At 39.1% G+C, this 12328-nt stretch overlaps 1 protein-coding gene across 3 annotated transcripts in view; it reads left to right on the top strand.

Annotated features, from left to right (window-relative positions):
- KIDINS220 (kinase D interacting substrate 220) overlaps positions 1-12328 on the top strand; it is a 75361-nt gene that overhangs the window by 29609 nt on the left and 33424 nt on the right. For all 3 annotated transcript variants that reach the window (XM_053973646.1, XM_053973645.1, XM_053973644.1), the window contains exons 17-22: positions 38-327; positions 4043-4183; positions 4799-5042; positions 5210-5298; positions 6269-6413; positions 8005-8167. In XM_053973646.1, coding sequence (XP_053829621.1) covers positions 38-327; positions 4043-4183; positions 4799-5042; positions 5210-5298; positions 6269-6413; positions 8005-8167 — 1072 coding nt within the window. The remainder of the gene's footprint in view (positions 1-37; positions 328-4042; positions 4184-4798; positions 5043-5209; positions 5299-6268; positions 6414-8004; positions 8168-12328) is intronic.

Genomic DNA, 12328 nt, shown 5'->3' with positions numbered 1-12328 from the left:
TTGTACATTAATTCTAACAGCAATACTTGTTTCCTAGGTAAAAAGAAATGGAAGAAAACTTGCTGCCTCCCATCCTTTGTGATTTTCCTGTTCATCTTGTCTTGCGTTGTTTCTGCGATCGCCCTGTTGGCGATTTTTAATGTGGAGTCAGCCAACATGACAGTGAATGTTATTCTCATAACAGTGACCTGTATTGTTGGTTTGGCCTTTTTCTTGAATTGCCGCACATGGTGGCAGGTGATGGACTCAGTTTTGAATTCTCAAAGAAAACGTCTTCACAGTGCTGCCTCCAAGCTTCACAAGTTGAAAAGTGAGGGGTTCATGAAGGTGAGAGTTTATATGAATTGGACCTTAACAGGAATGAAACAAACCCCCAAACATGGAGCATTATTAAACTGGGGCACCATTAATTTAATCAGGCCAAGTCTCACAACAGGAGAATGAGACTTGGTGAATTTTTACTGAATGGAACACTTCTGTGCCAGTGGTAATTGTGCTTAGCATATGAAATCCATCTGCTTGACGAATGTTGCATTTGGGGTTTCCGTTTTCAGATTTAGTTTTTGCTGGGAAGAAGATACTTAGAAAACAATTCTCAGTTACCATTATTTCGTAAAAGCTTACTTTAGATCATAAGATGAGAAAGAATAACTTTGAGAATCTTCTAAAGGTGTAAAAACAAGCCTAACTTTGTCTACAAGACCTCTTTGCCAAGAAAGGAATTATAGCACTGAAAGGGCATTCCAAAACACTCTATGTATTTAATGAAAAATGGTAGAAAAAACTATTGTTTCACTGGCCTGTATCTATAAACTGATAATATACTCTTAGACTGTCATCAGATAATGCTATATGCTCCTATTTGAAAGTAAAATGTAGCATCATGATTGTTAACTTTGTAGATTACAGCCAATGTGTTGTATAAAAATCTGTTGTACAAATACTTTTCATACGGTCATAGAATAGTTTGAGTTGAAAGGGACCTTTTAAAGGTCAGCCAGTGCAGCCTGACCTTGAATGTTTCCAAGGATGGGCATCCACAATTTCTCCGGGCAATCTGTACCAGTGTTTTACCATCTCATTTTAAACAAACTTCTTTCTTATATCTAACTTAAATTGACTGTCTTTCAGTTTTTAAAACCATTCCCCCTTGTCCTCTTGCAAAAGGCCCTGCTAAAAAGTTTGTCCTACTGTTAACTTACAGGCCTCTTTAGGTACTGGAAAGCCACAATAAACATCTCCCCAGAATCTTATCATCTTCAGGCTCAATAATCCAAATTCTCTCAGCCTTTCATCACAGCAGAGGTGCTCCATCCCTCTAATCATCTTTGTGGCCTCCTCTGGACTTGCTCCAATACATTGGCGTCATTCCTGTGCTGAGGAGTGGAGAACTGGATGCAGGACTGCAGGTGGCATCTCACTAGAGTGGAGCAGAGAGACAGAATCCCCTCCCTCACCTGCTGCCCACACTGCCTTTGATGCAGCCCAGGACATGTTTGGCTTTCTGGGCTGCAAGGACACATGGCTGGGTCATGTCCAGCCTCTCACCCAGAGCATCCCCCAAGTCCTTCTTGGCAGAGCTCCTCTGCATCTCTTCATCCCCCTGCCTGGATTGATACCGGGGATTCAGTACACAGGTGCAGGACCTTGCACTTGGCCTTGTTGAACCTCATGAACCCCCTTCTTGAGCTTGTCCAGGTCCCTCTGGATGGCATCCCATCCCTCAGGTGTCTCAACTGCACCACTTATCTTGGTGTCATCTGCAAACTTGTTGAGGATGCATTTGATCCCTTCATTCATGTCATTAATGCAGATATTAAATAACACTGGTCCCAGTGTGGACCTCTGAGAGACAGCACTTATCACTGATGTTCGTTGGGACACTGAGCCATTTACCTTTGTTATTTTATGCATCTCTTGACAAGCTGGGTTCCAGCTGTGCCTTGGCCTTCCTCACCACATCCCCTCACCATCCCTATACTCTTCCTAGCACACCTGTGTTTGCTTCCACTGCCTGTGCATTTACTTCTTGGTCTTTGGTTTGACCAGCAGGTCTCTACTCAGTGCAGCCAGCTTTTAGTCTTCCTTGCCAATTTTCTTGTAGCTGGGGATTACAGGCTTTTGTGTTCCATGGAAAGCATCCTTAAAAGATCTGCTGGCTGTGTTGTCCCTGTGAGCAGTTTTTCAGGGGATCTGGTCTCTTTGAAGAGCTAAAAGTTCACTTTCCTAAAATGCAGTGTGCTGAATTTACTTCTTACCTGATCCATATGCCTCAGGACTGCAAACTCCACCAGTGTGTGATCACTGCAGCCCAGGCTGCCTCCAAGCTTGACATCCCCAGTTAGCTCACTTACACTAATGACCATCAGGTCCAGTGTTGCTCCCCTTCTGGTAGGGCTTGTCTATTACCTAGCTGAATTCCAGCAATCTCCTGGATTGCTGACAGCTCCTGGGGCTACATTTCCAGTTGTTGGGGTCATCTAAGTTCCCCAGGAGGATGCAAGCCCATGAACATGATGCCTCCTGTAGCTGGGACACAAAGCCTTTGTCAGTGGGCCCCCCTTGATCAGACCTGTTACAGACACAAAACCCAAGGTGTCATTTATTGGTCTGGTCCTCACAAATTTTTATGCACTGGCTGCTTTTCCAGAGGCATCTCTTTGTGATCACTCCATCTCTTGATGTAGAGGGCAACCTCTCCTCCCCTCCTTCCTCTCCTGTCCCATTTGAACAGCCTGCAGCCATCAATAGTTGCACTCCAGTCACAGGATTCATCCACCAAGTTTCTGGAATGGCAGCTAGGTCACAGCTTTCTAGCAGCACGGTGGCTTCCAGCCCCTCCTGTTAGTTGCCCAGTCTGTGTGCACTGAGGTAGAGGCACCTGAGCTGGGCTGTCAGCTGTGTCACCTTCTTAGAGGAACACCCTTTAATTCCTTTGAAGTATTTCAGTGGTGTTTCCCTGTTGGCTTCTGTTACCTCAGGACCCTCTGCCTCATCTCCATAAGACTTCCAAGTGTGCTCCAGTGTGGCCAGCACATCTCAGATGAGGGCCTTCACTAGCCCTGCATCCCTCTTACCTTGGCGTGTCATACCACAGTTTGTTGTGGGCAAGCCTGATATTATCCTCCTCCCTTGTCATATCTTGTTTAAAGCTGTGTCAATTAACCCTGCTGGCTCCTAGTCAAAGGCTCTCTTTGCCCTTTGAGAAAAGTGAATCCCTTCTGATGCCAGCATGCCTAGTGCCATGTTTTTGCAGCACAGAAGACCTGATTGTGTCTTGGTACTGTGTTTCTTGACAGTTGTTTGTTGAGCAGTATTTATCTGACATAGCTTCAGCCTTTAGGAGTTAGGTTCACCCTTTGCCATCAAAGGAGAGAAGTAGGTATTTCAGGAGAGTTGTTCATCTCATGTTTTATGTCATCTTAATTGTGCACATTCTAATGAATCTACTGGTTAAGAGATCAGATTTTAATGTCTACCTGTTATCTGCTGAAGTTAGGAAAGGCAAATTCCACTTTTGTTTCTATGTTGTGGTTTCTTGTTACATGTGTAACAATGTTGAAAAGCTTAACAAATCTTCAGACTGCATATCTTGAATAGCAATGACTGAATATTAGAGTAATGGCATAATGTGCTTGGCTGGAAGGCAGATAGAAAATCTTGCTGTACATTTTATGCAGAGCAATGTTTGAGGACTAGCTGAAGCTACAAATGCTCTTTTACTTACTTCTGAAATAATGCTTTACTGTGCATAAATATTATTTTCTTAAATAGCATTGTAATGGATTTTAAACAAGGATAGTTTGTTATATCAAAGCGGATTATATGTTTCTGCTGTACATCTTTGTTCAAATGGGATATTAATATGTTGGAAGTGACATTTTAGGACTTTTCACTTTGAATATTCGTAAGTTTATTCTTGTAATCTTACTGAAGTATTTTTGGGACAAATAGCAATCTGCAAAAGGAAATACATGTATTTTTATCAGTTTTAAGTATTACAGACGTGTATTTTCCTTCTTTATTTTTTTCTTTTTTATAGGTTTTGAAATGTGAAGTGGAACTGATGGCCAAAATGGCAAAAACCATTGACAGCTTCACTCAGAATCAGACAAGGCTTGTTGTAATTATTGATGGACTGGATGCTTGTGAGCAGGACAAGGTTTTACAGATGCTTGATACTGTGAGTTGGATCATTTTATAAAGATAACCTCTGGATTATATGCATGATCTCTTCCACAAATGAGCTCAGATACATACAGTTATTGTGTGTTTTCTGTAGAAAGAAAGCTATGTTGTGGTAATTAGTATTTCTGTACATTGGCATAGCTATAATGCTAAGATTGATGACTTTTAAAACTTGAAAATAGAATTGTTAGTACTTTTGAAAAGGTTTGAAAGAATCAAATATAAACCATGGAAAATAATTATTCTGTTGAAACAAACTTAAAATGTTTGGAGAGTTTTTCATATTTTTACCACTGAAGTACTTTAGATGAAAAATACTTAAATGCTAAGTATTTCTGGGGAACTGGAACATTACTGCATGATACATCCTTGGTGATGACGTCCACTGCAAATTCTGCTGTTAAATTGTTGAGTGTGCTTATTTCTAGCTCTGGATAAGTTGCTAATGTGAGATACCTCATATAGAAGAAGCTGACATCTCCATACATCTCTTGGCCTCTCAGGTTTATTGCTTGAACAGAATGAATACAAAATGTTGAGCCAAATGTTCAAATGATCTGCAGCTGCAGTTAGTTGTTATTAACAAGGTTTACTGTCTACTTTCTTACAGGTGCGAGTCTTGTTTTCAAAGGGCCCGTTCATTGCAATTTTTGCAAGTGACCCACACATTATTATAAAGGCAATTAACCAGAATCTGAACAGTGTTCTACGTGATTCAAACATAAATGGCCATGATTACATGCGCAATATTGTCCATTTGCCCGTTTTTCTGAACAGCCGAGGGCTCAGTAACGCAAAAAAGCTGATGGTAGCTTCAACAACCAATGGGGATATTCCTTATGCAGATAATGCTGGTAAGGTTCTGCAGGAGGGTGATATGAACATTACAAAACCAGTGATCCAAAATCTGTGTTTTGGAAGAAATTGTTTAAATATTAGATAGATCATTAGTATTATTTTTATAGGTCAGTCAAATGTATACAACTGGAGAAAATACCTACCTTTGTTTTCCTTTCCATAGGATTGCATGAAGAGGTTGACAGGAGAGTTTCTCAGAACAGTCTTGGAGACATGACCAAGCTTGGTAGCAAAACTGCTCTCAACAGGAGGGTGAGAAGGATTTTTAGTCTAAATAGAGATAATGGTAAAACCCTTTTTCTTTTCTGTTTTTTTTTTCTTTGACATTTTCAGTCATATCAACTTGGAAGACTTATCAAACCATTCTTATGAATTTTTTATAAATGATTCGTGTAAGAAAAGTCCATTCTTACATCAGTAGATTGATGCTGTGTCGAAGAGGAAGAAGTTTGCTTGGTCACCAAAGTAACCCTTTCCACAAAAAATTAAATACAGCTCTCTCTGAATGCTGAGATGATACAGCAGGTCTGGTAGGAGCTATAGTCTGGGTGTATATTTTGATTTTTTTTTTCTTTTTGTGTAAGCCTGGCATCAGTTGCAGGATGTTGCAACAAGAGACAGTAATTGAGTTAATCAAAGAAATATTAAGTACTAGACTTGTACTGCAGTGTCTACCACATTCTTTTCCTACTTTTTCTCTTCTGTCATAATTACATAAAATCACAAACTGGTTGAATAAAAGGTATCTAGAAAGTTGTGAAAAGCAACACAGAGTCTGAGGATACTGAGATTTTTGAGCTGCCTTTGGTAGAGACTTTGGGAGTTTTGTAGCAGAGGAACCTGATGGTCACTTTAATTTTTACATGTAGTTAGTAAATGGATGGTAATTAACTCTTTGGAGAGACAGTAGGAAGCAATGATGAAAATACTGAAAGTAGTAATCTTTTTAGAAAATACTTTGCTATGTCACTCTATTTTGCCCTATCAGAATTGATGTGGAAATAAAATGTCTCTTACCACTTCTTGGCTTCTGTGGAAATAATGTTTAGCTTTTACACAGGTAAATCAGAATTAAATTCTTGTATGTTTGATATTACCTGTCAGCTTCACAGACTTACTCACAAAGACTCTAATTTGATTCTCAAATAAAACTGAAGTATTTGAAATACACAAAAGCTTTTGATACTAATCAGTATTCCTTGGGTTTTTGTTTCATTATCAGGATACTTACCGAAGGCGCCAGATGCAGAGGACCATTACCCGCCAAATGTCATTTGATTTGACCAAGCTGTTGGTAACAGAGGATTGGTTCAGTGATATCAGCCCTCAGACCATGAGGAGGTTGCTAAATATTGTTTCAGTGACGGGTAAGCGTGACATGCTGGTGTGCAGTAGACTGGATTGTGTTTTGGCTGCTTGTAGTTACACTCAGACTTTGAAATGTGTAAACTAAATTGAACAAGTCAGTCCATGTGTTGCTTTTGAAAGTCCTTCTGAAGCAAACTCTTCCAGAATGTAAGAAAAAAAATATTGACCATTCTGTGTGGAATTTGGAAGATATGTAATATTTGTTGTTTCATTGACTTCAGTTGGGAGGCAAATGATTCTAGTCTGCATTTTTAGGAAATTTTGTATTTTTTGATTTTGAAATGGGATAAGAAAATTACATTTTTCAATTTCATAATACTGTGGTGTGAACAAAGATTGTAGTAATGACATGTGAGAAGGTAAGTTCTGAGGGGAAAACCAAATATATATCCTGTTCATTTTTGCTATGAGGATTTGCAGTTGTTTTTCCCTAAATGATTGTGTGAGGCTGATGAAAGCATTTTCTCACCTGTTTTTCTTCAGTAAAACACAGTCAAGACATTGGTATCTCAGAAGTCTAAAAAGAAATAACTGGAAAAGGGCTTACAGAGCTTTAATAAAAATGTGTTTCATGTAGTAAATGAATGAAGAGTGATTATTTAGTGTCTTTCCTATTACAGACACTAGAAGGCACTGGGTAGCCCTACAGCTACCCAGAGCAAAGAAATTGAGTTACTTTTCACACTGTGTATAGTTAAGAGCATAAATCTGCAACCGACCTCAAATTCTGGGCTAATAAGTGTGCTCTCTTAACTTGTTACTGCAATTTGTAGCATGTAACCTGTCTTGTTTTGGCAAATTATAGTGCAGTTATGAAAGTATAATAAAATCACAAAATGTTAGATGTAAAATCAAACTAAAAAAAAGACCTTGCAAGAACACTTTTAGTGTAGTATAATCTGTGGTTAGGCATGATAATTTCATAAACAGCTTTATGAACAGAGCCTTCAGGCTGTAGCTTACATGTAATTACAGATATTAATAAAGGACTTACAGAAAATTTGCTGAAACTTCAAATGCCTAAATTGTAGCATTAACTTTTTCTGATTTTTAAAATAACCTTATTTGTAATTTATACCTTGTCTTACTAACTTAAAACGGTCTTTTTCATGGCTTTGAATTTTATTGTATTGGCTATTGAAGTTGGCTGTTGTATGCTTAATTTGTTTTGACCACTTTTCACATGCCAGTGCATAGAAAATCTGTCAGAGTATTAGCATGAAATTCTGTGTTTAGATGGAGAAATTAATGCTGAATAATGTGAAATTCTTTATTGAATTTGGTTGAAGTAAGTTAAGGTTCACCAGTAGCAGGATGATAGTAATTAGTGTTTAAACTGGGACTGAAGTTGACAGTTTTGGAGAGTTTCATATTTTGACCAGTATTTGCAAGGATTTTTATTAGACCGTAAAATTATATTTTTAGGTGCAGCTTGCAGTAATTTTGAATTTACTGAGCTAAAATATAATAGCAGGAAGTTCACAGATCCAATAATAACAAAGTAACATAGTTGTTACTTTAAGGGGAAAAAATGTATCTTTCAAAAGGGAGAAAAAATGGTCTATGTTTTCTCCTTCCTTGTTCTTTTAGGTCGTTTATTGAGAGCCAATCAAATCACATTCAACTGGGACAGACTGGCAAGTTGGATCAATCTCACAGAGCAGTGGCCATATAGAACATCATGGCTCATCCTGCATCTTGAAGAGACTGAAGGTGTTCCAGATCACCTGACTTTAAAAACCATCTATGAGAGGTAGTCATTATTCTGGTAATAGTGTGCAATTTCAGTGATTAAAATAGAGATAATTATTAATGATCACTAGAAAAACATGGCTTTCAAACATTTATCAGATTGTAATCTAAAATTCCCACAATCTTACCCTCTTCTGCTGACTTCTGAAAACTTCTAAGTGAGTTTCATTGCTATTTGATGCACCATGTATGAATGAGTGCTTTGTATTTAAACCACAGAGAACTGTACAGGTATTCTTTCACAGGCAGCTAACTGTACTTTTGTCTCTTGATATCCTTTTCATCTTTACCTTGGCCAAGCTACAAGTTGGGTATTTTTTCCACCTCTTTGTTAATCTGAAGCTCAGCAGAAACTGGCCCTACTGATAAAAATCTTTGAAGGTTTTGTGCTTAGCAGGTATGCTATAGCAATGCCATGTGCTGCAGTTAGGAATGTGAAAAAGAAGCATGACTTTCTCCATTTCTGCTACAATTTGCTTTCCAACAGTGCTGTCTAGGTATTGCTACTGAGAACAAATTTCCCTGTGTTGCCAGTGAACATCTCTCTCCAGAATCCTCTGCTTGTAAGAAAGGATTTGTGGGTTGTGACCTGATGACAGTGGGAGGAACGGAAGAGAGAGATGTGACTGAGAGTGGGGCCTATAGAAGAAAATCAGAATCTGAGAATCAGAGTCAGGGAGAAGAAAGAAAGGTTTGATTTGGATAAAATATAATTGAGATCAGATGAAAAGAACAGCTGAGGTAAAGAGAGAAGATGGTGACTGATTGAACAAGTTACCAGAAAATCTAGAGATTTTGCAGGGTCCAGGGAAATGAATTTGGAGAGAAAATACTGGAAGTGTGCTCTGCAGTGAAAGGCAAGGAGTAGGAGATGATCTGTGTAAGGGTCTGGGGTGGGCTGAGAATGATTGAAGTGTTGAGAATGGAATTAGGATTGTTTGAGAAAGATTGAATGAGTTGTATTAGGAAAGAAAAGTTGAAGTGCTGTTAGGATCTGAACACAGCAATCTCAGAAGGCAGAGGGATAAGGGTAGATTGGGCATGATGAGGCTGAGGAATTGAAGACAAATGAAGAGAGCGAGTAGTAGACTGAAGTAGCTGACTGGCTTTAAGCTGGAAGATGGTTTTAGAAATACCTGACTTCACTGGTAAATTAAGTGCATGATTAGAAAACACTCTCCTCTAGAGTGTGAATGCAGTTTTTGAGTTTTGCATTTCCTCTGTGAGTATAATATATACCTGTGAAATCAAAGGTAAAGCACAGGGAACCCATCTTTCCACTGTGCGTTCACACAATTAGCGTCACAAATGTTTATGTGATCAGCTAAGTACAGAAATTCAGAATCATCAGGAATTCCCTTTCCTGTCATGCTTTTCATTCAAACTTCTCTTTATTTAGATTTCTGTATAGCATGTTTCACAATTTTACATTTTCAGTATTTACCCAATGAACTCATTACAGTTTTCTGATTATTGGCATCCAGAGTAATAAATCACTTTGGGGTGATTGACGTCCAAAGCTGTCTTCAAGACATAACAATCTTTGTCTTCTGATAAACCAGAGGAGGTATTAGAGACCTGATTTATTTTCATAAATGGATGTTAGTAATTCCAGTATTCATGGATGTTAAATCCTAGTAAACCAACATAAATAAAAGGACATTCACAAATGAATATGAGTGACTTGATTGGGTTCTGGATTGTTTGTTGTTAGCACAAACACTTGAGCTGTTGATGCTTAGTGCTAGCTGGAGCATGTCATGGTTTATTAGTTCAGGTGTGGAGGAGATTCATGAGTGCTGCTGTGTTGTACCTCTTGCTGTGCAGGTTGTTTGGAAGTGATATAGCCACTTGAGTAGACTGCTAGTTCATAACTGACAATTACAAGTGTGTCTGTAGTTTTTTAGTATTTAAAACCAGAGTATATAATGGGAAGAAACAGTGAAGAACCCTGTACAAGGTATTGGAAAAGGGAAGGTGATAATCATCTTTTAAGGAAAGCTGTTTGTATTCTATCTGCAATACCAGAAAAAAAAGGAAAAGGAAAACAAGACCAATATTCAGAATTTTCTCTTGAGCAAAAAAATAGCAACAGGATTATTTGATATGAAAATGATAAAGCTAAAAGACTTAGTTTCTTTAGCTTCTTAACAATTAAAGAAAAAAGTTTTCTAACAATAATGTTGCTGAGTGCTCAGGAAGAGAATTGATGTCCCTCAGTCCCTTCTGTTGAACCGGTGTAAGGAACTAAATATATAATTCTCCTGAAGTATTGACAAAGCTGAGGTCTCATCTCTCTGGTGATTTGGGTGATCATCTTTACCATATGCTGAATGTGAAAAGGTCTGTGAACTCTTCTCTGGGATTATTTAGATCTCTAAAAATTCTGTTTTATCCAAAGTAATCCTTTCAGTGTCATTACTATTTTTTTATCTACAACTGTTTAAAGTAACTTGACTCAAATAACTGTTTCACTATAATTTCAAAGTTAGTTCCTCTTTTAAAACTTCAGTTTCAGTTTTCTAAGTTTTATTAGTTTATAGAGCAGCTTTCCCATTTGGAGTATCATAAATAGATACTAGATCTTGATAATTATGTAGCTTGTTCCTGTACTGAGTTTGTTACTTGTTCTCTGCTTTTATTCTTCAAGGGTTTTTTTTAATGTTTTGATATTTTACATCATAATTAAGAATATAGTTTTTCTAGTATTGAATAGATTTTTTTCAAACTACTTTTTATTGTGACACTGCAGTTTTAGGGTTGCTGCTTGGACATCTCTTTGCTGAAAGGAATCTTGTAGGTTCTAATGTTAAATGTAAGAGTTGCACACTTGATCGCGTTCCCTGTGTAAAGAGAATCCTTTGATATTACAGTTGCTTTTCCAAATTTTAAAATATCATGTATTAAAAAGCTTTTGAGTCACCAGGATTCCCTTGCAGTTAGAACTCTCCATTGCCTTCCCCTCCACTGCAGACAGTGTGGAGCAGAGGGTGACCACACTGGACTGACCAGTTACAGCTCCTTTCAGTGGAGGAGTAGATGATCCGGTGTGTTTGGTGTGTTCACTGGGGGTGCAACAGGGGCAGTTAATCCCGTGTTGCCCTACAGCTGTGCCCTCCCTCCTGGGGCGGGCTGTCCCCAGCTGTGTCCCCCGAGGCGGGCTGTCCCCAGCTGTGTCCCCCGGGGCGGGCTGTCCCCAGCTGTGTCCCCCGAGGCGGGCTGTCCCCAGCTGTGTCCCCCGAGGCGGGCTGTCCCCAGCTGTGCACCCGAGGCGGGCTGTCCCCAGCTGTGCACCCGAGGCGGGCTGTCCCCAGTTCTGCCCCCCGGCAGCCCTGGCGCCGCTGGGACTGTGCAGCACGGCGCGGTGCCGGCAGGTGGCGCTCCCGGCTCGGCACAGCCGCGGGGAGCGCTGGCGCCAGCGCCTTGGCTTTCAGTGTTTCCAGGAGAAAGCGATACCTTCACAACATACAAATCATACAGGAAAACGAAAAGAATCGGGTAGTCAAGCACTAAGAAGCAAAAGAATAAATACAGTCTTTAGTTAATTCCCCTCTATGCAGGCATAATGACATATGATTTACATGATTATATGCTATTTTGCCTCCATGAGATTCCCATCTTGTAATGTCCAGAATTTAATTTTGCAAACTTAAGTAAAGGAGAGGGCCATTTTCTGCCACATTGCAGTGCTATCTGTTGGAGTTTAATGCAACAGCTAAAGTAAGACTGTGAAATGCTGTTCCACAGCTATTAGTCAGTGTTTGTGTGATCCTGGACTAATCACCTCTATAGTACCTTTCAATTGGATAGTATTCGTGCCTCTGTGGGGAGGTGGTGTACAGCTTATGGTTCTGTAGGCTGATATTGCTAAGTACTCAGTGTTCAGAGCTATATCTGGAGCTACTGGGAGCTCTGCTTTCACTTGGTGGAGTATTCTGAAAAAAATGGATACCTTAATTTGGTAACTAAATAAGTATACCTGTATCTCTGTGTTTCAATTTGTCATTAAAAATAAAGCTAACTAATATATTCTTATTATGAAGGCGTGTTGGGGAAAGTAAATTTATCTTTTTCTATAGATACTGTGAAGAATATCAAAGACTAAATTGATGAGTGTGAAACCAGGTTTGTCAGGAGAAGTGTATCTTTCCTGTTTCATACT

The sequence above is a fragment of the Vidua macroura genome, chromosome 3 (assembly GCF_024509145.1).
Source record: "Vidua macroura isolate BioBank_ID:100142 chromosome 3, ASM2450914v1, whole genome shotgun sequence".
NCBI lineage: Eukaryota > Metazoa > Chordata > Aves > Passeriformes > Viduidae > Vidua > Vidua macroura.
This window is presented reverse-complemented; position numbering and strand designations above follow the sequence as displayed.